At 43.5% G+C, this 27,225-nt stretch overlaps 13 protein-coding genes across 13 annotated transcripts; 7 read left to right on the top strand and 6 right to left on the bottom strand.

The window, feature by feature from the left end:
- The first annotated feature begins 52 nt into the window (after positions 1 to 52).
- On the top strand, positions 53 to 1,316 carry BYT42DRAFT_587415 (autophagy protein Apg5-domain-containing protein). The gene is made up of 6 exons (XM_051570171.1): positions 53 to 216; positions 276 to 403; positions 482 to 662; positions 743 to 830; positions 899 to 1,036; positions 1,101 to 1,316. Exons 1-6 carry the CDS (start codon positions 112 to 114, stop codon positions 1,280 to 1,282), a joined length of 822 nt encoding a protein of 273 aa, XP_051418784.1. The 5' UTR covers positions 53 to 111; the 3' UTR covers positions 1,283 to 1,316.
- BYT42DRAFT_587413 (uncharacterized protein) lies at positions 1,317 to 2,406 on the bottom strand. Its single transcript, XM_051570170.1, has one exon. It carries the CDS (start codon positions 2,324 to 2,326, stop codon positions 1,457 to 1,459), a length of 870 nt encoding a protein of 289 aa, XP_051418783.1. The 5' UTR covers positions 2,327 to 2,406; the 3' UTR covers positions 1,317 to 1,456.
- Positions 2,407 to 3,346: 940 nt separating this feature from the next.
- BYT42DRAFT_587411 (beta-lactamase-like protein) lies at positions 3,347 to 6,477 on the top strand. The gene is made up of 12 exons (XM_051570169.1): positions 3,347 to 3,544; positions 3,689 to 3,786; positions 3,845 to 3,890; positions 3,966 to 4,048; positions 4,111 to 4,439; positions 4,502 to 4,830; positions 4,902 to 4,997; positions 5,068 to 5,214; positions 5,276 to 5,425; positions 5,500 to 5,923; positions 5,994 to 6,199; positions 6,260 to 6,477. The coding sequence occupies exons 1-12, from the start codon at positions 3,404 to 3,406 to the stop codon at positions 6,365 to 6,367; spliced, it is 2,157 nt and encodes a 718-aa protein (XP_051418782.1). The 5' UTR covers positions 3,347 to 3,403; the 3' UTR covers positions 6,368 to 6,477.
- Positions 6,478 to 6,495: 18 nt separating this feature from the next.
- On the top strand, positions 6,496 to 8,249 carry BYT42DRAFT_587410 (ubiquitin-conjugating enzyme/RWD-like protein). Its single transcript, XM_051570168.1, has 6 exons — positions 6,496 to 6,924; positions 6,983 to 7,053; positions 7,113 to 7,410; positions 7,470 to 7,606; positions 7,686 to 7,720; positions 7,822 to 8,249. The coding sequence occupies exons 1-6, from the start codon at positions 6,914 to 6,916 to the stop codon at positions 7,918 to 7,920; spliced, it is 651 nt and encodes a 216-aa protein (XP_051418781.1). The 5' UTR covers positions 6,496 to 6,913; the 3' UTR covers positions 7,921 to 8,249.
- On the bottom strand, positions 7,986 to 10,073 carry BYT42DRAFT_618164 (mitochondrial small ribosomal subunit Rsm22-domain-containing protein; the record flags this gene model as incomplete). The annotated part of the gene is made up of 10 exons (XM_051572249.1): positions 7,986 to 8,140; positions 8,228 to 8,417; positions 8,487 to 8,588; positions 8,663 to 8,773; positions 8,846 to 8,956; positions 9,033 to 9,100; positions 9,179 to 9,270; positions 9,331 to 9,652; positions 9,718 to 9,863; positions 9,928 to 10,073. 10 exons carry the CDS (start codon positions 10,071 to 10,073, stop codon positions 7,986 to 7,988), a joined length of 1,443 nt encoding a protein of 480 aa, XP_051418780.1.
- Positions 10,074 to 10,257: 184 nt separating this feature from the next.
- BYT42DRAFT_600580 (uncharacterized protein) lies at positions 10,258 to 12,999 on the top strand. The gene is made up of 5 exons (XM_051571005.1): positions 10,258 to 10,415; positions 10,494 to 10,572; positions 10,702 to 11,422; positions 11,516 to 12,095; positions 12,172 to 12,999. Exons 1-5 carry the CDS (start codon positions 10,358 to 10,360, stop codon positions 12,732 to 12,734), a joined length of 2,001 nt encoding a protein of 666 aa, XP_051418779.1. The 5' UTR covers positions 10,258 to 10,357; the 3' UTR covers positions 12,735 to 12,999.
- A 252-nt stretch (positions 13,000 to 13,251) lies between these two features.
- BYT42DRAFT_587404 (ribosomal protein L6, alpha-beta domain-containing protein) lies at positions 13,252 to 13,895 on the bottom strand (the record flags this gene model as incomplete). Its single annotated transcript, XM_051570167.1, has 2 exons — positions 13,252 to 13,349; positions 13,429 to 13,895. Coding segments are annotated over 2 exons (565 nt in total), but the record flags the coding sequence as incomplete, so codon positions are not given.
- A 280-nt stretch (positions 13,896 to 14,175) lies between these two features.
- On the bottom strand, positions 14,176 to 14,657 carry BYT42DRAFT_540058 (uncharacterized protein; the record flags this gene model as incomplete). The annotated part of the gene is made up of 1 exon (XM_051565535.1): positions 14,176 to 14,657. A coding segment is annotated over one exon (415 nt), but the record flags the coding sequence as incomplete, so codon positions are not given.
- Positions 14,658 to 17,131: 2,474 nt separating this feature from the next.
- Positions 17,132 to 18,070, bottom strand: BYT42DRAFT_587400 (uncharacterized protein). The gene is made up of 3 exons (XM_051570166.1): positions 17,956 to 18,070; positions 17,526 to 17,864; positions 17,132 to 17,471 (listed from the first exon to the last, which is right to left on the bottom strand). Exons 1-3 carry the CDS (start codon positions 18,059 to 18,061, stop codon positions 17,320 to 17,322), a joined length of 597 nt encoding a protein of 198 aa, XP_051418776.1. The 5' UTR covers positions 18,062 to 18,070; the 3' UTR covers positions 17,132 to 17,319.
- A 1,400-nt stretch (positions 18,071 to 19,470) lies between these two features.
- Positions 19,471 to 20,478, top strand: BYT42DRAFT_587397 (uncharacterized protein). The gene is made up of 4 exons (XM_051570165.1): positions 19,471 to 19,730; positions 19,814 to 19,957; positions 20,035 to 20,153; positions 20,224 to 20,478. The coding sequence occupies exons 1-4, from the start codon at positions 19,652 to 19,654 to the stop codon at positions 20,347 to 20,349; spliced, it is 468 nt and encodes a 155-aa protein (XP_051418775.1). The 5' UTR covers positions 19,471 to 19,651; the 3' UTR covers positions 20,350 to 20,478.
- An 801-nt stretch (positions 20,479 to 21,279) lies between these two features.
- On the top strand, positions 21,280 to 21,718 carry BYT42DRAFT_485564 (uncharacterized protein; the record flags this gene model as incomplete). The annotated part of the gene is made up of 2 exons (XM_051563746.1): positions 21,280 to 21,433; positions 21,489 to 21,718. Coding segments are annotated over 2 exons (384 nt in total), but the record flags the coding sequence as incomplete, so codon positions are not given.
- A 1,444-nt stretch (positions 21,719 to 23,162) lies between these two features.
- BYT42DRAFT_587390 (uncharacterized protein) lies at positions 23,163 to 23,741 on the top strand. The gene has a single exon (XM_051570164.1). It carries the CDS (start codon positions 23,214 to 23,216, stop codon positions 23,646 to 23,648), a length of 435 nt encoding a protein of 144 aa, XP_051418773.1. The 5' UTR covers positions 23,163 to 23,213; the 3' UTR covers positions 23,649 to 23,741.
- A 43-nt stretch (positions 23,742 to 23,784) lies between these two features.
- BYT42DRAFT_595804 (peptidase family M41-domain-containing protein) lies at positions 23,785 to 25,983 on the bottom strand (the record flags this gene model as incomplete). Its single annotated transcript, XM_051570880.1, has 5 exons — positions 23,785 to 24,192; positions 24,285 to 24,925; positions 25,005 to 25,568; positions 25,662 to 25,851; positions 25,930 to 25,983. The coding sequence occupies 5 exons, from the start codon at positions 25,981 to 25,983 to the stop codon at positions 23,785 to 23,787; spliced, it is 1,857 nt and encodes a 618-aa protein (XP_051418772.1).
- Positions 25,984 to 27,225: the final 1,242 nt, after the last annotated feature.

Here is a 27,225-nt window from a genome sequence, read left to right as displayed (position 1 = left end):
AAAATAAAAGTCGTATGTGATACGAAGAAATTCGAAAATGCAGGACAAAGTTTTTGAAGACCAACCATGTGACTTGTGTATGCTTTCCAGCTTCTTACTTCAAGTAACTTGATGCCTTCATTTGACAGTGAAATTACCAAAGCCATATGGGGTGGCAAACTGCCACTTCGTATTACCTGTCTTACCGATGATGCTAGCGAATGGGAGCCGATTCATGTACTGCATTCTCTTCCTTTTAACCTACATCCCGCGGACTGATTGTTGACATTCTTTAGATAGAAGCTCCTCGCTGCTCCTACTTTCCGCTCATTGCCCAAAAGTTGCATGACATTTATACAGGCCTAGGATTACAGGTCGATAAAGAGAATATCTGGTTTGACTACCAAGGAGAACCATTAAAGTGGTATGTTTGCAGCCAACTCTTCCTTAAACGTGGATATGGACCAGCGTCGTTTTACAAAACTCTTATATGATGTCGCAGGCACTATCCGATAGGCTTATTATACGATTTAAATGTATTCGGCACAGCGACGCCGACAATGGATGAGGCGGTTATACCATGGTGTATTAATATTCACTGGCGACATTTCCCGGCGGACAAACTACTACGAAACCCCTCCATCGATGCAGCACAGGATATATTTATGAGCATGCTCAAAGAGGTAAGTAAAGAAGGACGTTGAACAAAACAAAAGGCAACATCTTTTGTTATTGTAAAGGCACTAAAGATGTTGAAGAAAAGGCGGATTACCTACGCCACGGCAATACAAAAAAGGTGATGAATCTGTCTAAGCGGGATCAAACTCAACTTTGGCAATCCTTATCTGTAGGTAGGCTATATTATTTCAATGTAATGTCACTGGCAAAAATGTGTATTGATGAGCGTACTCTGTCAAAGATGATCATGATAAATATTGGGAAGTGAATGAACACCTACTGGAGAATGAGCATCAGCAGTGGCGCCACATTCCTGTCCGCTTATACTTGCCGAACAATGGCGTGCTTCAGGAAGCAGTACCCTATCATGATACCGAAGGTAAAGCAGTGAAAAGAAGGCAAAATTCCATGCTATATAGGTGTAGTAACGAAATCAAAATTAGGCACCGCATACACAATAGCCGACGTAATATCACGAATCATGCCTAAGCTTTCCCTCACAACTGCTATACCTGTCATGCACGGCATCCCATTAACCATGGACATTCCTGCAGAATGGGCTTCGAAAAATTTAGCATACGCAGACAATTTTTTACATATTGTTCTGAGTAAATCAAGAGAATAACAAGAGAGGGATTTCATAATAACAGCAGTGGATGGGTTGAATGAGCATTTTTTTATCGCTCTGGTATATGTATTCTTTGTCATCTTAGGGTTCATACAGCCTATGTAAAAAGCTATACAAATGCGTGACAATGAAATCTGGCAACTAGTGGGGAGAAGGAAGCGCGCCTTTTTCTCAGGATACATGGGACTGTTCTGCCGCCGCTCGAGCAATAATGCTTTCAATTTCTGATCGTCGCTCGTTTACTTTGGCCCGTCCTTGCTTGAGGTTATACAAATGGCGTAAAGATAGAGTACTTGCCAAGGTTAATACAGCCAACAAGCCTAGTACGACAAACATATACAGATTGGAGTAGTAAATAACGTCATCGACATCATCAACCCATTCGATCAGTGCGACGCGAACAACGAACTCGCTGACCAAGCCCAATCCCCAGATACCAGTCAAGGTACGGAAAAAGAGGCGAAACGAAGACCAGTAGTCCCAGAACCAACTCCAATGTTCACGCACGGTGGAAGGGTGCAATATGATGGTGCTCGATAAGGCAATTTGGCGAGCCACATAGAACATGAAAGGACGTAACACATGATGGCGCCACCGGAAAGGAATCAAAGTAGCCAACAACATCAAACCCATTGCCAAAGTCATGGCGGACTCACGCAACAAGTACAATTTGGGATCCGACTGAACCACCGCCAATACCGCCGATACCGCGAAACCGAGGAGCATCAGTACGCCGGTCATATCGGTTTTTCGTTCTCGGAATCCTTTAACGATGACTATCAAAGCTGGAGGCAGTCCAGCAATGAGCAAGGAGAGCAATGGCGACACAAACAATCGTAGCACATAGTACAAAGCAATAGGAAGCACCAGCTCAAAGAGCATATGAACAGCGATGCTGGTGAAAGCTCGAAGAATTGAACGTCGATTCGGAATGGAGGTGGTAAAAAAGGTCGGCACACGTTGTACGTGGCGTCGCTGAGGGCCGTTACCCAACAACGGTGTGGTTACTGATGGCACAAAGTCAGTCGGACTGATCGCCATGACGAAAACTTTGGGGGAAGTTTAAAAAAAAGAACGCGCGGATAAACTGGAGAAAAAAGAAATAGAAAAATCAGGCACTGACAGCCTTCTTCTTTTTTTTTGGGGGGGGGAGGGTTCTTTTGTTGGCGTCAGCCAAACCATTGAATAACCGCAATTCCCGTTTTTGCAATTTTCAAAAGCGGCTAAACTTGCAGAAAGCTTAAATGTTGGTATGAATCTCCATGCAACGTGTTTTTTCTTGTTGTTGTTTGCATTATTTTGATCAAATACCAAGGATGCAGGCGAATCTTTATCTAGTGTTAATTGTCACCGGGAGAATTGAGTCGAGACTGACCCAACAGCCTGTATTCATTTTGGTACGCCAATGCCACTGTCTTTTGAGAAGGTTGTGGCTCCGCTCTTGCCAAAAAGCTTGAGAATGCAATTTTGGGCAGTTATATCAGAAGACTGATCGTCTTTTTTGTTAAAAACCGGATTGTCTCTTGTTTGAGTTCTATAGATTGTATTCATGGCATGGTCAGTGGCACGTAGATTTTAGTCGCTACACCAAACACCTCTTCTTCAGTACGAAATCAATAGGCGAGAGTGCCCCATTCCTATTCTGGGCAAGTTCTTCATTTGAAAGCGTCATTGTTTTTTGCGAATATCAAGTCTATCACAAGAAATGTGGTATAGGATGTACCTTTGAGGTAAAGTGCAGCAATTGTATCGTTGAGCCACATTTTGCATTTGCAAAGGCGTTACACGGATACAGACTCCGAATACACTTCCCCATATACATTTGTCTTTTCGTCAGCTCAACTCAAATTCTTGGTAGGGGCACTTCAGATATAACCTCCATAAAAAAAAAAAACGAGGAATAAAAGTATGCTGTGACGAAAGGGGATCTTGAGCATGGATAGTTCAATAGGAACTTTGATTTTCACGATCATCAAAAAGCCCATCATACAACGGAGTTGATATGTGACTGCATGTTGTTTTCACGCAATTCCCAATTCTGTTGTGTATCCTGACATTTTGAATGCTGCGCTTGCCACTCTTTTTCCATTACCGTTTTGACTCCAAGTTTGACTTTCAATGGCGGGCGTGAAACGAAAGGCAGAAATAGAGATTCCGATTGCGGATGACAATGACCTGCTGAAGATTACTCCTCTTGGAGCTGGAAACGAGGTTGGACGATCGTCTATTCTTCTCGAATACAAAGGCAAAACCATTTTGGTAGGTCCAGGCTCTCCTTCTTGTCTCAGTTAGATACCGTCCTATATAGAAAACTCTTTACTACAACTACTTTGCTCGTTAATAAAACACAAATGTCTCATGGTACAAACTCTTTTATTTCTTTTTTGTATATGATGATCAAAGCTTGATGCTGGTATTCATCCTGCCTACAACGGCTTGGCTTCTTTGCCGTTCTTTGACGAGATCGATCCGGCAAGCATTGATCTCTTATTGGTGACACAGTAAGTGGCCTAATGAACCCCTATGCTTATTCACAGTATTGTTTAACGCTGAGAATAGTTTCCACGTTGATCATGCAGCATCGGTTCCTTACTTGATGGAGAGAGTAAGAATACGCTCCCGTCTTTCCGTAGTTCAATATGTCCAAGCGGTGGGTTCTAAACAGTTTGCTTATTATTAGACTTCCTTTAAAGGACGTGTATTTATGACCCATCCGACAAAAGCTATTTACAAATGGTTATTAAGCGATTACTTGCGTGTGAGGTAAGTTTACCGTAGCGTATGTCGAAAACTCATCCCGCTTACCTCTTTGTCTTCCCTGTTAGTAACATCGGAGACGAAGATCAACTCTACACTGAAGAAGATTTGATCAATTCATTTCACCGTATCGAAGCTGTGGATTATCATCAACAAGTGGAAGTAGAAGGCATAAAGTTTACGGGCTACAACGCGGGCCATGTGCTGGGAGCTGCCATGTTCTTGATCGAGATTGCAGGCGTTAAAGTACTATATACTGGTGATTATTCACGAGAAGAAGATCGACATTTAATGGCGGCCGAGAAACCCGAAGGCACCGTAGACGTTCTGATTACTGAAAGTACTTATGGTGTGCAAAGCCATGAACCTCGCTTGGCCAAGGAAATACGATTTACTTGTAAGTGATGTGGTGCCAAAATTACATGATGTGAATCGAAAAGCTAAGGGAAAGTTTTATAGCATTGGTTCATGATATTGTTGGACGCGGTGGACGATGCTTAATGCCTGTATTTGCTTTGGGTCGTGCCCAGGAACTGTTGCTTATTCTGGATGAGTACTGGGAAGCACATCCCGAACTTGACAGCATCCCCATTTACTACGCTTCCAGTTTGGCGAAAAAATGTATGGCCGTCTATCAGACCTATATCAACATGATGAACGCCAGAATTCGCAAACAGTTTACGATTTCCAACCCGTTCGTGTTCAAGCACATCAGTAATTTAAAAAATGTGGAGCAGTTTGAGGACTCGGGACCTTGTGTGATGATGGCCAGTCCTGGTATGCTGCAGGTGAGCACAACACGATGGCTAAAAGTGATATTGTCAAATGCATGCTTAACAGCTGATGTTTGCCTCGATAGAATGGTTTATCTCGTGAATTATTCGAACGATGGGCTCCCGATAAGAAGAATGGATTAGTAATCACAGGTTATTGTGTGGAGAATACCTTGGCACGGGTAAGTAAACAAAAAATGAAGAGCTATACCAATGGCTATATTGATGCTTTTTTTATTACTTTTATATCAGCAAGCAATGAACGAGCCTTCCGATTTCACAGCCATGGATGGACGTCGTGTGCCTTTACGCATGTCGGTCGATTACATTTCCTTTTCGGCCCATGTGGACTTTACACAGAACAGCAAATTCATAGATGATGTCAAAGCGCCTCATGTGGTAAGTGCGAATAGAAGTAACGGTACGACTACGCGATCCTGATGTGAAACTTTGTTTACAGATCTTGGTTCACGGTGAAGCCAACGCAATGTACCGATTGAAATCAGCACTGCAGAGCAAATACTCTGAACGAGAAGAGAATGTAAAAATTTATACACCAAAGAATTGCGATACTGTTAAACTGCTTTTCCGAGGTGAAAAAATGGCCAAGGTAAGGTGTCGAACCAGATTTTTGAGAAACACACGTCGCGATGTATGGAGAATATTGGATTAATAAGTTGATAGACTATTGGAAGGCTAGCCGAAAAATATCCTACCGAGAATCAACCACTGAATGGTGTCATCGTCTCTAAAGACTTCCAACTGAATATCATGTCACCCGAAGATTTAAATGAGCTGGCTGGACTTATCACTACGGTCGTTACGCAGAGACAGGTCGTACCTTTTAATGCCGGTGTGGGTCTGTTAAAGTGGCATTTGGAAATGATGTTTGGTCCTATCCACGAGTCTGATCTGAGCAAAGCCGACGGTAACGATAACCAAGATGCTACAGTGATGCGCGTCTTCGATACTGTGGATATCAAAAAATTCAATAATCGACCGAATCAAGTCGTCCTGGAATGGATTGGCAACGCGATGAACGACATGGTCGCAGATTCCGTCTTGGCAGTTATATTATCCATTGACAGCTCTCCAGCAAGCGTTAAAGGTGACTTGATAAAGCCTAATGGATATTTATTATCGCTTTTCATTGATGATGTTGTATTCTGTGACAATAGCTAGCAGCCGGCCCTGTACGCATACTCATGCTGGAGATAACCAAGAGCTACAGCATTCGAGTATTGAAGAACAAAATGATCGCGAATTTGAAGACGTTGTATCTTTCTTGGAAGAACAATTCGGTGAAGTTACCACCGATGCCAAAGAAAGAAAGGCGACGGTCACAGTGGATGGTGAAGAGGCCTATGTGGATTGTGTGAAATTCGTAAGTTTTGATTCTGTCACCTACTGTGTCTTTCAGTTTTTTTAACCGCTTTCGAAATAGAACGTTGAATCTGATAATGAGGGGCTACAAAAACGAGTTGCCAACGTCCTGCACCATGTGAAGATGGCTATCAAGCCTATTTCCGAAATCTATGAATGCTTTGCATAATTTTATTCTGTTCATATTTAGCTTCTTTTCTTGCTTATATTCTGTTCCTGCTATCGTATAATCAGAACTTACCAAAAAAAAGTAATAAAACCAACGTGATTAAAACACCGACCTGTTTTTGGCTGCATCTTGCATCGATCCCCTTCTCACAAGGCTGTCCCACTTAACATAAAAATATGACAGATGTAAGGCGCCAAATTGACAATGAGCAAAGACTTCGTAGATACCTTTGTTGTTCTAGCTCCCAATCTTTATGTATTATAGCCTCGTCGATATTCCGTAGCTTCGCAATCCTCGCGTCGACGAAGCAGTATTGCGCAGCCTGAGAATGTTTCTGCTCGACCAGCTTCCATTTCAACATTCGGATCGCTGTTCTCCCGCAGTAGCTCATTAACACGATTCGGAAAACGAGCGTCTGTTATCGATAAATCCTCCAGAACACCTTTATACGATCAGGATAACGTGCTTACTGAAGAAGATATCGAAGATGGCCCTATCCCAAAATCGCCACGCTTACAATCTGAATATTTCAAACGATATGAGCTCATGACTGAATTGTGAGAATGAAGTGACGAATGATAGCAATAATGACCATATTGACCGTTGATCATATAGTGTTAATCTACGGAATCCGAACCACTGCCCCTTGGGCGTGTATGTGATGCCTTCCTCAGATAATCTTAATGGTAACTTGACCTAGATGAAGCAAAACAGAACAAGATAACGCTAACAACTGGAACTACAGTATGGTATGGCGTGCTATTCATACACAAAGGTTATTATAAGTCTGGTGTGTTCAAATTTCGGCTGTTGATACCCGAGGATTATCCCAATCAGGCGCCATCCATCTCTTTCCTGACAGACATGTTCCATCCACTTGTGGATGTGAGTGGTAATCTGTCATTAACGCAGCAATTTTCTTCCTGGCGACCCTACCAAGATTATATCTTCCATGTTCTGCATTATCTGAAGAATATATTCAAACGAAGCGTGTTGGACGGTCTCATGGACAAGCACTGTCTTAACAAAGAAGCCTATCGATTGTAAGTATCATTCTTTTTTTACCTGCACACACACATCATCGTCTTACATTCTATGTCAGATACCGCACAGACACAGCTATATTTGGCAAACTGGCCCAGCAATGTGCTCAATTATCTATCACAGAATCCTATTTATTCGATCATTTCCCAGACAACAACATGGTGCGGTTTTCACCTCTGAGTGAGGCCACATTTGGTAAGGGATTTCTTTATCCCTATTGCGCACATGCATCATTAACAACGATCTCTGTCCTCTTGAAAATAAACACTTGTAGACTCATTAAAAGCACAAATATTAAGCAGCACTTTGGTAAGTTATTATCCCCAATGGCGGAGGAAGTGCGCCATTTCGTAACTTTTTTCTAAATGTATGACCGGTTTGCTAATTGATCAATAATTCATTTCAATAAGATGCCTGTTGATACCACGGCCGAAGAGCCAACCATCGAGGAGCAACTTCGAGATCGATTCAACGATTACAAAGCAGGTGTCACTAAACCAAGCCAGTAAATATTTGCTATGTACATTTTTTATGCAACAAGGAAGGGATGAAAGACATAATGACAGAAGAATATTTAATCGGACTCGCTCTCCGGCACACCTTTGGACATGCGCGTCACTATTTTGTTTTTGGAAAGATGAGGGAAAAGATCACCCCACATTGCTTTGCGTGCATCGCGGTAGGGTACTTTGCCTTGCGACTTTGGAATGACCATGCGCTGGATTTCGCCTATTATACAATAAAAAAAGAATGAGAAAAATGACCATCACGCAAAAATCATGCAATCGTTACATTTTTTCACTCATTTTAACTTACCATTGGCAGCAGAAATATCCATCACAACGTGACCCTTGCGTTTAAGTGGTGGTTGGATCAATCGTGGCCAGTTGTACGCTTGCATTTCTAATGATGATTCCTCCGTAGGCTGAGGTCGAGGTCCTCGGCGCATAATGCAGTAAGAGTAAGTGGCATCCTCCGTATTTAATTTTGAATGCTTCGTTCTCATCTGTCATAAAGATTGCCAGTAATGTTAGCGTTCGTAGAACACGGAAGCGTCAAAGCAGTTATTGCATACCAGGAAAGGCGGTCGTTGCACTCTTTGAGAGAAATGCTGCCACATTTGCTCAGGTTTAGCATCAGGGGAATATAACATGGGACAGGGGAGATCATGCGGATACTAGGCAGATAAGACCATGAATAAAAAAAAACCAGTTGCACATTATTTAACCATTCTTCTTCCCGATCACTTACTGGAGCAACGGTATGAACAGCACCTCCCTGTTCACGTTCCGAATCCAGAATCCACTGTCGCGCTCTCGCAATATTCGCAGAACCGATAGGAGTACCCCGCTCAACAAGAACCTATGAAATAGGAGCACAAATTGTTATAGCTATTCTGTAGGGCCCATTTTACGTGTTTTTTAATTTACACACCAGCAAATCACCCGTTTGATCCCATAATTGTGCAACCGTGGATTTTTGGAGCGCCGCAGAGGGTATGTCGCCGATCGTAAATGCGCTTATCACCAGGTCAGTTTTAGGAGCCTATAAACCGAGTTAAAAAAAAAAGAGGTCTTTGACATGGTATTCATAAATCATGACCATGTGGCGGATCACTTACGGATGGATGGATTGCCAGATATCGTTTAAAATCGATTGGTGTATATCGATTCTCTCCGTGCATGGACACTGTATGCACAAGGAAAATCAGTAAGAAGAAAGAGAAAGCGAACAAAGAAAATGATGCATATATTGCTATTTGTATACACTTGCCTTCCAAACGTTCAGCCACCCGTAACATATCTTCCGAAAGATCCACACCTTCGAACTTCTCAACATTGAACAGTTCACGAGCCGCCCTAAGTATACAGAAAATAATCAGAAGACGTTTAGAAAGGTGATGTGTCTATCTCACTTACCAAATGGCCGTGCCAGGCCCCGTGCCAAAATCAAGCATTGTCTTTGGGTTAAACTCGGGAATGCGTTTGGCCACTTCCGCCAAAACATTGTATATCGCACCATAAGTTGATGCCATGGCTCCAGCTGCATAGGCAACCGATTCACGGGGACCGTATGATAATGTGTGAGGTTCCGTGACAGGAGAGACCTTTTTCCGGGCTTTATCTTTCTTTTTCTCCCATCGGTTCAAAGGTTTGTCTTCTTCTTTGGGTAAACGTGCAGTCGAACGCAGTGCTTCGTAAATTCGCAAAGCATCGGTACGAACAAGCCGCTTATCGTGATCTATTCGCAATATTAGGTGTTAAGGAGGGGATCTTCACTCACGATGGATTAAAGCATTGGTGTACCATTAATAAGATCGGTTATGCCCTTTACGAGCGGCTGCGGCAGCTCCACGCATCCGATTCGCTTACGTCCAAATTCAGCTTCAGGCGAAAAGCGCACAACAGGTTCGGAGGGAACGTCGTCAAAGTCATCGGGAATATCGAAGGATCTACAAATGCACGAGATGGATGCATAAGATCATGGAACAAGGTCGGAGATGGTGGTGAGATTACCTTGCTTTAACCGAGTCATCGAGCGAATCAAAGGATTGCAACTCCTTCTCGGTTAAGAATATGACATTTTGCTTGGAATAGAAACGGACATGACGGTAAGGAATTGCCGTGAGGAGTGGTTTTAAGCGGGCAATTGTTCTGTTCATTAAGGAGTCCCGTTGAAGAAAAGAGGTGAGCAGGAATGGAACAATGTAAAACAAGCCACCCATTTTTTTGACAGAACCCAAAAAAAGCAAAAATTCGGTACCTGAAAAAGAGCGTGTGTAACATGGAGAAATGTGTAAAAAAAGAACAGCGCTTTCCCCCTTTTGCCTTTTAACGTGCTCCTTTGTTTTCTTTTGTCCAACTTTCTTTTTCGCTCTTTCGTATTTGTTACTCTTCTCTCTCTTTTTTACTTTATTTTTTACCGTCTAATATATATCAAGTCGAAATGTCTATCGACTCTCCAGCCTTTGACTTGCAGGACTATTCTTACGTGATCGGCATTGGTATGAACTATCTTTGCGTTTGAAAGAGCGACCCTTTTTTTTTTTTACCCCAGGTTAACTGAATGACGACGAGTTTAGATTTTGGAACCACCTTCTCAGGGTGCTGCTACGCCTTTACCAAGGACGGCGGTGACGAAATTGTGGACATCACGAGATGGTAATGGGGGATTGTGCTTTTTTCGTTTTGGGCGTACCTTAGCAATAGAGGGCGTTTGGGTTAGAAACCAAAGGAACGATATCGGAGATGAACCCACTTTATTAACTTACGTACTATTATCGATGATAGGCCTAAGCAGATGAACGTATATCCCAAAACACCTACACTATCACTATATAGAAACGGATCGACCAAATTGATGGCGTGGGGTCAAGAAGCACGTAAACTGTCGTTTAAACGCAATAATAATGACCATTTATTATCGCGATTTAAGCTTCACTTGGATGAAAACTTGGAGTTGGAACCGCTACCCAACGGCTTAACAGCGCTTGAGGCCATCACCGACTATTTGGAAGCCTTTCACGCCCATGTTACGGGAGAACTGCAGCGCGGTTTCGCATCCAATTATGATCAGTCCAAGTTCCGCTACTGTCTTACCGTACCTGCCATGTGGAGCGACCAAGCTAAAGCCACTATGCGTGAAGCGGCGATCCGTGCTGGTATCATTAATCGCTGGGATCACCTTGACCGTCTCATGTTGATCAGCGAACCCGAAGCAGCCGCTTTGTATTGCGAAAAAAAGAGTGAGCAGTTTAACCTCGGTCACGGCCAACGATTTATGATTTGTGACGCGGGCGGCGGTACTGTGGATTTAATTGTATTCGAAATTGACGATTCCGGTAACCGAAGATCGCTCAAGGAGGTGACTAAAGGTCAAGGTGATTCCTGTGGTTCCACCTTTTTGGACGTACGTATGCGGGAATACTTGAAAGGCCGATTTTACCATCATGGCAAGATCAGCGATACAGCCATGGAGACCATGATGGAGACATTTGTAGAAGCTATCAAGGTAAAATGGGCGTTTAGTAGAATTTTGACTATCAACGTGGCCGTTAGCCAAGTATTGCCAAGCTGCTAACCTTGATCAAAAAATTCACCCTAGCCCCAATTTGACGGAGAGGAAGAGCAGTTCCTCCCTCTTCCTGCCTCATTAGGCTTAGGAGACGTCGATGATCCAGATGCGGGGATTGAAGATGGGCATTTGCACCTGCCCGCTCAAGAACTCCGAGAACATGTTTTCGAACCTGTGATTCGCCAAGTTTTGAAACTCATTGACGATCAACTTCAGCAATCGCATATCATGCTGGATGCCATTTTCTTGGTCGGTGGTTTTGGACAGTCTGTTTATCTGTACCGCCGCGTGCGCGAAATTTTCCAGCACCGTGTGGGATTTATAGGGGTTCCGCCTCGTGGTGAACTGGCGGTTGTAAGGGGGGCAGTTTACTTTGGATTGAACCCTCGTATGGTCACGGAACGTGTCTCGCGACGGACCTATGGTGTGGAAACTCGTATGGTGTTTGATCCTCGTCTTGATCCATCGGAGCAGTGCATCAAAGGGGATGATGGTCGCTTGTTCTGCAAGCAGCGTTTCAGTGTCTATGTGCAGAAAGGTCAGGCTATTAAAGTGGACGATGTCGTTTCCAAGAACTTTATGATTGCGTACCCCAATGACACAGACACAGGTATGGCGATCTTGTCTTTGATTTGCTGCCGCTATTCTTTATTCATAACGCGTATATTTTTCCTTAAATTCTTTAGATTTATTCGCTTATGATGGTGAAGGTCCAGTACCGCGATTAACAACCCATCCAAGCGTGTTCAAGGTCGCTCGATTCCCTATTAAGATGCCGAAATTCCATGGTGTACAGAAAGGCGAGCCTATCTTCATGACCATCAAAATGTTCTTTGGCCAGACAGAAATCAAAATTGAGGCGCATATCCGGGATCGCGTGTTCACATTCACTTCCGCTTTTGAGACGTTGGAGCAGGGCATTCACACCATGAACAGCCAAATGAGCGCCTTGAACATGAAGCCGGATGATATGGATGCTCCTACAATAAGCAGCGGTTTTGGAGGTGTAGGCAATGGCTACGGATATGGCGGATCGGCTTCCAACCTGTCGAGTCCATACTCTGGTTCAAGACCTCCGTCGCTTCCATCACATCATCAGGAATATGGATACCCATCCCCGGCCAAGTCGTATCCACGCAGTATGCGTGACGACGATGATACCTTTTATGATGGCGACTCTAAACACTCCACTGGATTGAGCGGTACCACGAAGAAGCTCTTTACCTTCAAATTCGGAAAGAAGAAATAAGCGCTTTTTTTTCGCATCTTTTGTTTTCTCCTTGTCCTGTTTTCGACCTTTCTTTAATCCATAATTCTTTCCTTATTGTTTTTACACCTCGCTATCACAACATAACTAGTCTTCATTTCTGTTGTATTCACTTTGTAATGTTTATATTCAATGCCACCTAGTCTACATGAAGTATTTTTCCCTCCTTTTGTCTAATTCATGACATGAAAACAGATAGAAGTAATCATTTGCGTTTCCCGATTGTCTTATTCCATGAATGACACATAAAAATAGTTTATTGAAAGAATTCATCAAATCACACAATTATCTAAATTTTTGCATTAGATTATCATGGTACTCACCTGCATCTTGCATCAGAACACATGCAACTCAACTCATCAACACTTTGAATACAACAAATACACGATAATTAATATGTACAGCAATGTAAAAAAAGGGTGGGATGACGACTGCAGCCAATCCCGGGACAGGTGTGTATCTTTATTTATAAAGGTTGTGGTGTCCAGGCACCACCAATTTAAGCCTCGAGAACATTGCGTTCAGAGACGTAGATACCATCCAAGAACTTACGGATATCCTTTTTCTTGACGAGGCAAGACTGTTGAATATCAGCAGCTAAATCGCGGAAAAAAAAAAGAAAATACGAATGAGCCATGTCACTTATTGTTACAAGTCACGCAGTTGGATCACTTACCACACTGGGAGACAGCTTCAAGATCGTTACCGGTCAAGGTCAATTCATCCTTGACGTTCTTGGAGGCTTCGACAATAACACCCTCGCGCATCTTGATGCGGAAGACGACCTTCTGACCCAAGAAGTTGCGGATCTCAACTTCCTTACCACCGTCGTTGATAATGACGTTGATGGGAAAATGGGCGTAGACATAACGCATCTTGTACTGGAAACCCTTGGTAACACCAATGATCATGTTGTTCACAAGCGAGCGAACGGTGCGGATGCAGGCGACGTGCTTGCGGTTACCGTGGTACACAACAAACTTGAGCTTGTCCTTGCCCTCGAACTTGATCTCGATGTTCAAGTGGCGCAAGTTCTTGCTCAATTCACCACGGGGACCCTTGACAGTGACATTACGGGCCTTGATGGCAACCTGGACACCTTCGGGGATAGTGAGTTCGTCGTCCTTGTAAATGTCTTTCATGATCTATCCATTAGAAAATTGAATTAATCATCATGTAGAAACGGATGGATAATGCTAGTTCTTTCATGGTATTTACCTAATGGATGGATGGATGAAGGGAAAGGAAGGATGGAGTTTTACGAGTTCTTCAAGGGTTTACCAACTTCGCTCCGTCCCCGAGTCGGCCATTTCACAACTGCAAAATAGTCACGTTTCAAATACCGCTCTGTAGGCAGGCAGAGGAAAAAAACATAGCTTGGGGGATATCGTTGCTCACCAAGCCTACTGTTTATGAGTGGAAAGAAAGCTTGCAGCTTGTAAATAAACTAAACCGCATGAAACTTGATCTGTATTGTTCTTTTATTATGCTCAAATCAAGCCATACCCAATACGGGTTGTAATCAATTGCTTCAATAACGAGGTAGCGCTTCGCTTCAAACAATACTGAACAGGATGGATGTGGTTCGAAGGGATTGTCCCGTAAAAGGCATCATCAGTTAAAACAAGGCAACGAACTGCCACTGCCAAACCTAATATGCATGAAGAAGTTATATGTAAAAAGTATTTATTGATACAAAAAGACAAGTCTTCTTTAGGTGAAACAGATGAAACATCAGAAATGATGCATTTATTTCTTGCTAGCCTTGGCAGCGGCCTTGGTGACCTTGCCAGTCTTGTCAACCTTCTCAACGGCCTTGATGACACCGACAGCGACGGTTTGACGCATGTCACGGACAGCGAAACGACCAAGAGGAGGATATTCGGTGTAAGCTTCAACACACATGGGCTTGGAGGGAACCATCTTGACGATGGCGGAGTCACCAGACTTGACGAACTTGGGAGCAGCTTCGAGAGACTTGCCGGAACGACGGTCAATCTTCTCGAGGAGCTCAGCGAACTTACAAGCAATGTGAGCAGTGTGGCAATCCAAGACGGGAGCGTAACCAGCACCAATCTGACCAGGGTGGTTCAAGACAATAACCTGGGCGGTGAAGGAACCGGCTTCCTTGGCGGGGTCGTTCTTGGAGTCAGAGCAGACGTTACCACGACGGATATCCTTGACGGAAACGTTCTTCACGTTGAAACCAACGTTGTCACCGGGAACACCTTCAACGAGCTGTTCGTGATGCATTTCGACGGACTTGACTTCAGTGGTGACGTTGGCAGGGGCGAAAGTGACGACCATACCAGCCTTGATAACACCAGTTTCAACACGACCAACGGGCACAGTACCGATACCACCAATCTTGTAGACATCCTGGAGGGGAAGACGGAGGGGCTTGTCGGAGGGACGCACCGGGGGTTCGATGTTGTCGATGGCTTCAAGAAGGGTCTTACCAGTCTTGGAACCAGCCTTGGTTTCCTTGGTCCATCCCTTGAACCAGGGCATGTTGGTAGATTCTTCCAACATGTTGTCACCGTGCCAGCCAGAGATGGGGACGAAGGGAACAGCCTTGGGGTTGAAACCGATCTTCTTGATGAAAGCGGAGACTTCCTTGACGATTTCGTTGTAACGGGCTTCGGACCACTTGGTGGAATCCATCTTGTTGATGGCAACGATGAGCTGACGGACACCGAGGGTGAAAGCCAACAAAGCGTGCTCACGGGTCTGACCATCCTTGGAGATACCAGCTTCGAATTCACCAGTACCGGCAGCAATAATCAAGATACCGCAATCAGCCTGGGAGGTACCGGTAATCATGTTCTTGATGAAATCACGATGGCCGGGGGCATCAATGACAGTAACGTGGTACTTGGGGGTTTCGAACTTCCACAAGGCGATATCGATAGTGATACCACGCTCACGTTCAGCCTTGAGCTTGTCAAGAACCCAAGCGTACTTGAAGGAACCCTTACCGAGTTCAGCGGCTTCCTTCTCGAACTTTTCAATGGTACGCTTGTCAATACCACCGCACTTGTAGATCAAGTGGCCAGTGGTGGTGGACTTGCCGGAATCGACGTGACCAATGACGACGACGTTAACGTGAGTCTTCTCCTTACCCATTGCTACAGATGAGTCAAGTGTAAGTGATCACAGTTCAAAGAATCACAGCGAAAAATGACCACCATGCAACTTACCGATCTGGTTGTATAAATGAAAGGGAAAGAACAAAAATTTTACCCAGTGGTCCCACTTTTTCAAACTTTCCCAAAAAGCCACATCCAAGGCAACCTTGTCACACTCACTCAACAATTCAAACCTCGTCGGTCGACGGCAGTTGAATTCTGGGTTTTTCGCTTTCAGTGTTTTGTGGCAAGAACTTTCTATCAATCTGCCATTCCATGGCTATGCACTTTGCAATAATTGTATCTTACCAAGATTTTTTCAGACAAAAAGACTTTTCCTTCCCATCAAACATTTCCGATAATTATGATGTGTCCAGCCACATCTTTGCTGTCGCAATGTGGTGTTGGCGACAACAACAACAGTTTCGGCAAGGGAAATAACCCAGCTTGCTTTTTTTGTTCGCATGATGTAGTATGCAGGAACAGATGTCTCATCTCCGTGTTCAAGGCTCCGACGGTTGCAGCAGAAGTAGGCAAAGCATTACAGGTCGCAGCACAGCCGAACTTCTGGTATTAAAGTTTTTGGCGACACAGCTCGATTCCTTATTTTTGAACTATCATAGAAGAAAGCAACTACTTTCTCTTCATTCCGGCGTTGCGATTGCTGATACTTTGAAAAGCATCGCTCGAATTCTACATGAAGTAGAATCTTATAAACTCGGTTGATTGACATGAAGCAGTTTGTACATATGGCGTCTGCTATCTTAAAAGCAATGAAATTTTATGCACAGTAGTAATAGTGTTCCTGATGAATTCGTGATTCTCCCGTCAATGTAATCCTTGCACATCTTCTCTATGTGGTCTAAGACTCAATTGGCTACACAGGGCTGCAGATACCATTACTCTGTCAAGAGACATAAGTTGCAATCCTGTTTCCATATTTCAGTTACGCATTCATAACGTTATATACAGTAGAGTTAATATCTATGGCAACTTGAAGAATATGACAACGTCCAATCAAGCACTGGGAGACCAGCTAATACCACCTGAAGGGTTATCGTACATTAGTTGAGCTGAGCAAAATAAAGACGGCGAAAACGGACATCTGTGGAATGTTTCGTTTATAACAAGGATGCGATAAGAGACGTTTATCATTTTTTTTCCGCAAGGAAAAATGAGAAGTAGTGAATTACTATTTATTTGATGTAAAAAATTGAGTCTCCTGCTTCTCCTGTCGCCTAAAACCGACCCTGCCTTCTTTTTTTTTTTTTTTTTTTCCTCCTGGAGAAGTCTGCTTTGTGCGGGGGATGATTAATGCCAGAAGGAAAGGGGAAGCTTCTCAACCTAACGATAGCGTAACGTATCGAATATTCAAAAGATCCCAAAAACAAAAAGAAACAAGGACAGAATAGAGTATAAGCTTTGTAAATATGTATGATTTAGCAAATGAGGGCGGCAACGATGATCATTCCCGAGATTAAGATCGAGTTGGATGCAAAACTTAGTAAAGAGGAAGATGCAGAGGTAGCTGAGGCAGCTGCGCTCGAGGAAGCCACTGCAGAGGGAGTGCCGGATGCTGGTATAGACGTGGCTATAAATAGTAATTTAGTAACATTTTTGAGAGAAATGCTGTGGGTGCACTTACAACTAGGATAAGCAGATGATACTGCCGTGATCGAAGACCAGCTGGAAGAGGGCCAAATAGAAGAGGGCCAGGAAGCGGATGTCGTTGATAAACCAGAGCTTGTCATGGAAGCTGTGGGTGTGGAAGAAGCCGACGAAGCAAGAGACAGTGTCGGTGAGGTGGATGAGGCGTCCGACAAAGAGACACCACTTGCAGTAGCAGATGGACTCATGGTTTCGGTGGGGATAGCGGTGTAGGATGGTGTATAGCTTGGATCACCGCCAGGCCAGTGATCATGGATACAGCTCGTAAAGCAGTCGTTATCACTGCAATTATTCATACATTGCTGTGTATGGTCGACTGATATGCTTCTTGTGAGTATTTGCGTTGATAAAAGCGCGTCGAGTCCCATTTGAGCATCGAGTGAGCTCAAACGATGACAAATACTTACCACATTCGCTCAAACAAACGTTATCAGTAGAATCACAGGCACACTGGGCGTTCACTTGTGCGACAGCAGCGAGGCCCAACACGGCAATAACGGTGAACGATTTCATTATACCAGTAATGTGTGAGGGAACGAAAAATGGGTAGTAAGCAGGAACGCTTTCTTTTTATATTGTATATGGTTTATTTTGCATAGTCTCCTGACTTTGAAGAGATTGACTTGTTATGTTGCTGCAGCTTGGTTTTTCTCCCGAATTTTTCCCTTTTTTTTGGCTTACTACTACTCGACTCCTGTTCTGCCTCTTCTTGTCGATCTGCGCGGGTCTTTGCTGCCTCTCCTTGCATGACAAAGAGTACTGCTAAGCTTAATTGTTCATTTTTTGCCACAAACGTAAAGTAGTCATGATAATGTGCGGCTGAGATGTTCCTGGACGCTTATCATCTACTAACATGCTGTAACTGGCAGGTCAACCTGGCTATAGTTACTGTGCGGCGGAAAAGCACTCTTTTTCTGTGTGCGAATCCAGATAAAAGCAGACATGCAAGAGAGCATCATTTAGTGGAACCTTAATCTTGATTATTTTTAAAGGCTTGAATGTACATAAAAGCGTATGGATATCAAATTTGCAGAATAAGAATTTCTCTGGTTCTAATGCTGTCGCGAATTTTACGTGCCATGGCATTGTCGCCGAGAAAGAAGCCCGATAACCATCCCAGGATAAAGGAAACGACCCAGGATAGAAAAGAACCGGGAATCCAGTATCTGACAATTAGGGATAGGCTGTGACAACGGTCCTAAACAGAGAGTCGAAATGGCAAACTGCAAGTTATAACAGGGTTTGGATGCCGCATGCATCCCAGTGTACTGCACTGATTCGCAATGTCTATAATACATCTTGATAACCATCACGACTGGAATTCGTGATAAATCATTCACTCAGATCTTTTATGATAACCATGGATCTTGGTTATAATATTGTTATATCGACAATATAATTACATACGCATATCCTTTCGTCGTTGCAAATAACCAAAGCTCAATACTCAGGCTCACTTTAAAAGGAAACATGCTTATTCATTCTCACGATATTGATTGATTAACATATAAATCCGTTAAAAATATTACCCATTGGAAGACTTTTGTTTCTGGTACAGTTGTACGCCCATGGTTGGCGAGATGACGAATGGGGGTTGGAAGACCCTTTGACAAGCAGTAAACTATGAAGCAGGCACATAACTGTTGCTATACAGTACACTACGGTACACAAGCGGGGTTGGCTGTCCTACACACGTCCCTAATAAAGAGACATGGTCAACTGACATGGGCAGCCTATCACCGAATAAGAGGCAAGGCCGAAGAGTTCGGACCAAAAAATTGGGATAGCGTGTGACAGGTGACCCAATTTTCACCATACACGGAACGAGCTGGGTATATTTTTGCAGCTGTGCCCAGCCGACAGTCACTGGCAAGTTGATTAAATACGGCTTTTGTGGGAACGCTGCATTTGCTCTTTCATTTTCTAAATCAAAAAAAAGTCCTTTTTTGTCCTGTCATATCGGTTGGTCATAGCTTATTAACTGACCTCACATACTATACTGTTCACAGTATATAAAACCACGCTTGAACGGAATAGAGCTCTTTCAAATATATAAATAGCCGGCTGGATCCTGCTCAAGTAATAGTTTTTTTCTCGTCATCAATGTCGGACTTGTTATCAAATCCCATTTTTTCTGGGTTTCTTCTCGTTACTGCAGGTTGCACATTGGCCCTTCAAGCAGGTGGATGATTGATCCTAGACGTTGCACTGACAACGGTGTCGTTTATTAACCAACTATTCTGACAATTTTACGGATCTATTCAGGTTGTAATGCTACTTTGACTCGCTATGGAGGACGATCATTTTCAGGTGTTATGTCATTTTCGACAGGTGTGATCTGCTGTTTGATTTTCTTTGCTATTGATATCAATGCTTTGCACACACCATTGCCCGATGAAACACTCAAATGTAGGTCTGAAACAGACACAGGGATAACGGTCAATGCTGACCTTTTTTTTTTTTTTGCTATCCACCGATCAATGTAGCTGCACCTGGTTATGCGTGGATCGGCGGCATACTCGGCTGTTACTATGTGATTACCAACATTCTAACCATACCAAGGCTCGGAGCAGCCACAACATTGGCTCTCTTTGTATGCGCACAGGTAATATAGTGAAGAGACGCTGAAAAGTTACGGATAGAAACCTAAGCACTAAAAACGAAAACTTCCGCAGATCATTATGGCGTCCATTATAGATAACTGGGGACTGCTGGGTGTTCCGGAACGACCTTATACCAAATGGAGAATATTAGCTTCATTCGGCCTTGTTGGCTGTGTTGGCGTTATTTCTAGATACTAACTGAATTCAAAATAAATCCCAAGATCTATCAGAAAAGCACACACCGTAGCAGGATCCCAAAAAGACATGCCATTTATAGTAATTTCTTCGCGCAGCGCGCCGAATTTTAAATAAAAAAAAAAAAAAAAATTATCGTTGTCGCAAAGATTCTTTATTGATCATCAACAGCTCTCAATGTCCGATTCATCAACCAACAGCAAACGGAATCGTTACAATTTTCAGTATTTTGACCAAGAAAGCGATTTTGGTGTAGAAAATGAAAACGGGGAACGCATTCGTAAGCGAAAACGACCGGGTCGCAAGTCTAACCCACCATCCCCACAAGAACGACGAGCACAGAATCGGGCTGCGCAAAAGGCATTTCGAGAACGTGAGCAAATCAAAAAACGAGAAAAAGAGGAACAATGGCAAGAACATACCGAAGAGATTCACCGACTTCGACAACGATTAGCTGAAGTAGAATACGAGGCAAACTATCTCAGGGGATCTTTACTTCAGTTGACACTTGCTTATCTAAATGAACGAGGATCCATACCGTTGATTTGGCATGATAGTCGGATCTTTCCTCCCTCTAGAACTAATCTCGACGAGGTATTGGAAGTCCCCCGCATCCTCAAATCGGTTTTACAGGAAGATAAGCATCAGATTCTGGAATTCGATCAAGCCAAAAAAGTCGTGGATTATCGAGAGTCATGTCCTTTCGTGCATCAAGCTTTTGCCGAAATGTGCAACGCTTCTACAACAGCTTGTAACTGCAAAACGCCAGAAGACTTGCTGAATACGGATTTTATGCCTATGAGTGTGAATTCACAGGACGTTCGCACTGCTTTCCCCAAACCACGTAGCAACCAAGCGCAAAAAAAATCACTCCATCCTACCCCGAAACTTGACCAAAGCACAACTAATACCGATCTTTCATCACCTTTACCAAAACCGATAAAAGGGACTATCATTGAACCGCCTGCTTTGAAGACACCCGACGATTTAACCCATATGCCACCCTTACAAGCTTTACACATTCTGCGACTCCAGCTAAAGATGGGATCAATTCTCGGCAACCTAACTGCCTTGGCTCTCTGGCCCAGTAAGTCTCTTTTTCCCTTTTTGGGGAACAATTTTTCTGATAACCTTTTGATTAGCTGCATTGCAACGTCTTATTCCACACGATGTACGAATTGACTATATTCCAAGCGCTTATCTACGTGACCGCATGATTCTCTTTCAAGAATTTTACGATCTTGATGACTGCTTCCAGTTGCTTACAACCGAGACCCTGTTCCTAGGAGGTGACATTAGAGACAACCGAAATTGGGTCATGCCCAAGAGCTTCACAGACAAATTCTGGTTCTTTTCGCACGAACTGGTCGATCACAGTTTTGACGACTGTCATATTCCGTACGAAAAAATGAATAATATTATCACTTGTCATATAAAAGAGGAAGAGCAGCAAGAAGAAGAAGAACAAAACAAGAATGAAAAGCAAACCGCGATACAACAGGTTTGTTATGCACCTGAACAACAGTTTGGGCGCGCTAGCTTTGCCGTCGACAGCAGACTTGCTCACACATTTCTGGATGACAATTTCGTATATATCTCATAATTGTTCTTCTGATACATCAATCAAACCGATTGCTCTCCTTCTTTTTTATTGTAATTTAATAGCACCAGCCCTTCGTATTTATTCATCACATCATCCTTGTTTTATTTCCTTAACAATTTGTATAGGCAAATCATGTTTCTCGCGGGTATATGCCATTGATGTGATCCATTTCCATTATAAAGTCAAGGCAGTTATGGCAATTTATCGTTTGTTTCTTGCCCTTTTTTTTTCTAATGTGCTTTCCCGGGCAGCAATAACTGAAAGAGGACGCCCTATCCAGGTTGCATAGCTTTTCAAAACGGGTTCGTTAACATTCAACCACACACTACAGTTGACATTTTTGATCACGTTCGATCATGCAACGTGTGTGGCTGTGCTATAACATGAAGAATCTGGTCAATATCTAGCTTTCTGCAGATGAAAGAACAAATAAAGACTGTGATATGTTGGAATCACTACATCATAGTCTGCACATACTTAAAAGCTGGCTCTATTAATTCTTGTTATCAAAAATGAACTCGATTCCATCGATTTATGACGGTATTGTATCAAAAATAAACACATTCACCAATGCCAAACACAAGATGAATCTCATGATACTCATCCTTTCACCACACTTGCTACTTCAAACAAATAAAATTCACACACTCGTGTAACCCTGCGATTCACCTCGGTAGAACTATGTATAGAGTGAGAACCCGCAAAGACCAAGATAGAACAGAGACCATCGGCGGGGAAGACCGATCTAGGAACGTCACATCTGCACAATCCTTGACGGCCGCAAGAACTGCACATGACTTTTTTTTTCTTGCGCCTTCCAACGATAGGACCTTTGGCTTGTCAGAGACCCGGCCATTTCATGTTTCTCACTCGTTCCGAGTTACAATGGCTGTGCAACCATTATCGTTAATGCGTATAAATTTAGAGACCCTCCGGCTTTTAGGTAAAGGCGCTATTTTTGCTCTCGGAATAAGCTCCACATCACGTCAGCGAGGCAACACGACATGGTTGAACAGCACATACCCTGGGCTTGCATAAAAGCTCATCTGACCTGGACCCTATTTTTAGGGTCAAAAAACAGAAAATAAAATTAGCCAGACATGCGGAACACTGTAAGAGCCAAAAGAGCGTGAGTAATCGGACAATAGACGTCTCACTCTACCCGCACGCGTATATAAACCGTGGTTTCTATCGTGGCGAATCCGATTTATTATCCATCTTCTCTCCATTGTTCTCATCCTCTATTATTTCTACCCTTGTTACCATGCATATCGCTGCTGCATTGACTTGTTTCGTGTCTGCTCTCTTGGTTTCCGTGCAAGCCGCTCCCGCTGCTCCCGCTGCACCTGCTGCCTGCCTCGGTTTCCGCATTACCTCACCTACCAAATCAGGTCTCAACTGGACTTACGGTCAATGCTACTCTGTGGACTGGGATCTTGGTGCAAGCCAAGTGAAAACTATCACTTCGGTGGATCTCTATGATGCCGCAACGAAGAAAAAGGTGACAACCGAAGTCTCCAATATTTCGGCTTCCAAAGGCACTACCGGAAACTTCCCATTGATGATGGGAGACGACGTGGAATCCGGCAATTATTATTTTGTGCTGAACGGAAAAGCTGGCAATGGTCAAGCCTGTCAGTTAAGCTCCGTCAGTTTCCATGTTACTGTGAACCCCAACTCCCCTCCAGCTACTTGCTAAATGTCATTCATGACTGCAGCCTTCTTTACCTTTGAACGGCTGAAGAACATACGTATTTTAATCCATTCCTTTCTCCTAATAATAAAACAGGTTTCTTTTTATCTTTTATTTGCAATGTATAATGAATATCAGCAGACTACCGTGAGATAGGCTTGCCCGCCAATACATCTATGATTTCTTGATATGACAGTGTCTCATACTCTATCAATGCATTGGCTAGCCGATCGAGCTCTTCCCTGTGTGTAGCCAAAATCTCCTTTGCCCGGTGCTCTGAGCCTTGTACTAACGCCTTGATTTCACTTTCAATCAATTGCTTTGTCTGCGCACTCAGCAATTGCATATCTTCATCGTCATGATTCACTGGTCCAACCTTCTCGCTCATACCGTAATGTCGTACCATTCTCCTTGCTACATCCGTAGCTTTCACAATATCACTGTGTGCGCCACTCGTCACATTATCGCTACCAAAAATCATTTCTTCCGCTACACGGCCGCCCATGCATACGTCGATTTGTGCAATAAATTCTCGTTTGGTAAAGGAATCCTAGAAAGAAAGAAAAAAATGAATTTCAGGATCATCGTTTAGTAACGCCATTGTAATGAGGATGGCATCGCATTCAAAGTGATAAAAAATACCTTGTCCATTTCTGGTAACTGGATGGTCATGCCGAGTGCCGAGCCACGGGGCATAATGGTTGCTTTGTGCAGAGGCATGGCCCCGGGAGTGTAGAAAGCCACCAAGGCATGTCCGCCTTCGTGATATGCTGTCACGCGCTTGCTTTCTTCTGTAATGACAGCCGAGCGACGCTCAGCCCCCATGATGATTTTATCCTTGGAGAACTCCATATGCTTCAGGTTCACTTGTCGACATCCTTCTCGACTGGCTTGAATGGCAGCCTGATTCACCAGATTCGCAAGGTCGGCACCACTGAAACCCGGGGTGCCTCGAGCAATCACACTCACGTCCACATCACTAGCGAACTGAATATTTTTCATGTGATGTTTGAGAATCTCAATACGGCCACGGACATCCGGGAGAGGCACATTAACGTGACGATCGAAACGACCGGGTCGAACCAGCGCCTTATCCAGTAATTCGGGGAAGTTGGTTGCAGCAATGAAAATCACGCCTTCAGTTTGTGAAAACCCATCCAGATCCACCAACAATTGATTCAGAGTTTGCTTCATATAGGATTGATCTTTGGGATTGCGTTTGGATCCAATGGCATCGATTTCATCGATAAATACAATACTGGGAGCTTTGATACGTGCAGCAGCTGTGAAACGACACACAATCGTAGCAATTGAGAATCACAAATCATTATACAGACAATGGATTTATCAATTCATACGTACCGAATAATTCACGAACGCGACGAGCACCAACACCAACGTACATTTCATCAAATTCACTTCCGCTCATGAAGAAGAATGGCACATTTGCCTCGCCCGCGACGGCTCTTGCCAACATGGTTTTACCCGTGCCCGGTGGACCGGTTAACAGTACACCTTTAGGAAGTTTGCCACCGAGTTCAGTGAACTTTTGAGGGTTTTTTAAGAATTGAACGATTTCTTCCAGCTCCTGTTTTGCTTCATCCACTCCCTGCACATCATCGAATTTGACCGCTTGTTGAGTGACCGGTTCGTATTCTGTTTGCTGCGTTGCAGTCTTCAACAAGCCCGAGTTTTCCAATGCCAGTGAAAGAATCGTGAGGATACAGAAGGCATATGTCAAAGTCACACCGACCCAGCGAATGGCTCGCCAGAACATGAATTTACGTCCTTCCTCCACCACGACGTAAATCGGATTCGACTTTTTTCCTGAACCTGCTAGAATGGTTGCACCGTCCATCGAAGCTTGGCCACCCGCACGACTGGCGACCAACTGTTGCAGTACTTCTTTCGGTAAAACGCCTTTCCCTATATCGTTGGAAAACGAGAGTAAAACCCGAGATAGTTTGGTTAGCATATTAAAAAAAAAGCAATTATTGCCCAATGCCGTGAACCATTTACCTTGATCCGCCATCCATTTGGCGCCACCGTCCCTTTCTAATTTTTGCATTATTCTTGGTAATATCGCTTCGGCATTTCCCGTTTGCGCTAAAGCCGCGATATAGTACTGCCAGCACTCTTCATTATGGTTAAAATGCCCACGTTCGAACCGGGCAATGACTGCTTCTGGGTTCTTTGCTCTTAACCATTCCTAACGGGGGAAGCGAAATAAGTCGCCGCAACATTTAAAAAGAGAGAGTGACTGAAAGGAAAGTCCCTTCCGCAATACCTTGTATAATACTGCTTGTTTTCTCGGTTCCTGAGGGAAAGAATTGGCTTCCATTTCGAGCTTGGCTAAGCGTCGGTTGTTGACCAGCCGAAATGCTGATCCTTGACTTCCCGAAAATAAGGTACGACGCTGTGAGGGATGAGGGCGGATTGGGGGTCTGGTCAAAACGGATGGTGTTCGAGAAGACAGGGATGGTAGGTCGCAAGCAATGATCGGTTTACTTCCAAATTTTAGAATGGTATTCGTGCCGGCTGAATTCGTGTTGTTGATACTTCGATGCTTTACAGACTATGAAAAAGTGAATTCACAATTGTTGGATAAGTGCCATCCTATGTCGCACAATAGCAACTAGTATTTTGCCCATTTACCTCTAGGGCCTGCATAGCCGACCGGCTCAGGGATTCATTGGGAACCTTTGACAGGTATGCTGGACGTAACCAATGGGTCAAATTGCGTGACACATGCGAAGAAGCCTCTAGTGTAACTTTGGCCAACTGAGGATCATGGTGAGCGGGGAAGCTTAAAGGAAAAAAGATACACTCTTGCCGGCCGTGAATGACAACAATTTACCTGCTGCGATATCGACAGAGCTCCATAGACACTCATTGAATGACAAAGTCGAAGAGGAAAGATGAGTACAAAAATAGAGCAAAGTAATGAGTGATGTAACGGAGGTAGTTTGACGAGTGATGGGTATTATTTTGGCAAATGGACGACAACAAATGGGTGGACTTTTCTTATGTTCGCTCGACCCAACCATTGTCGGAGAAACAATGGGTCTCGCCCACGTCACATTTGAATTTCGCACTTTTCGATTCAATACCAAAATTTCTGCATTGTCGTACGGAGTCAAGATCGATTGCCCCAAGCGTTGAGTCTTACAAGGAATATCAATTACACCAGGAATATATCAATTACACCATTATTATCATTACCATCGTCGGACGATAAACTTTTGTCTTGATTGAAGATGAATAAAATGATTTATAAAGAATGAAAAGAGCAATTGGAAATTTAAAGATTTTCTGGTCTCTGCTAAACTATTATCTTGATCATCATTGGTAGGCCTAAGCTATGGTCTTCCTTGATTCATAAAGATCGAAATGTTGATAGCACACTAGCTCATCCTCAATCCTGCATAAATCTGCAGGAAGGAAATATTATAATTTTTTTTGATGGATCTTTTTCCATATGCCGTCCATATCGTTGTGCATTGCCGATAGGGAAACATAAACTTCGCAACAAATGAATTTGCTCGATTGCCAAGAGCTAAAAAGCAACCGTAAACACGCTACT

This window comes from Radiomyces spectabilis (genome assembly GCF_025331425.1).
Source record: "Radiomyces spectabilis strain NRRL 2753 chromosome Unknown BYT42scaffold_16, whole genome shotgun sequence".
NCBI classification, from domain to species: Eukaryota; Fungi; Mucoromycota; class Mucoromycetes; order Mucorales; family Radiomycetaceae; genus Radiomyces; species Radiomyces spectabilis.
This window is presented reverse-complemented; position numbering and strand designations above follow the sequence as displayed.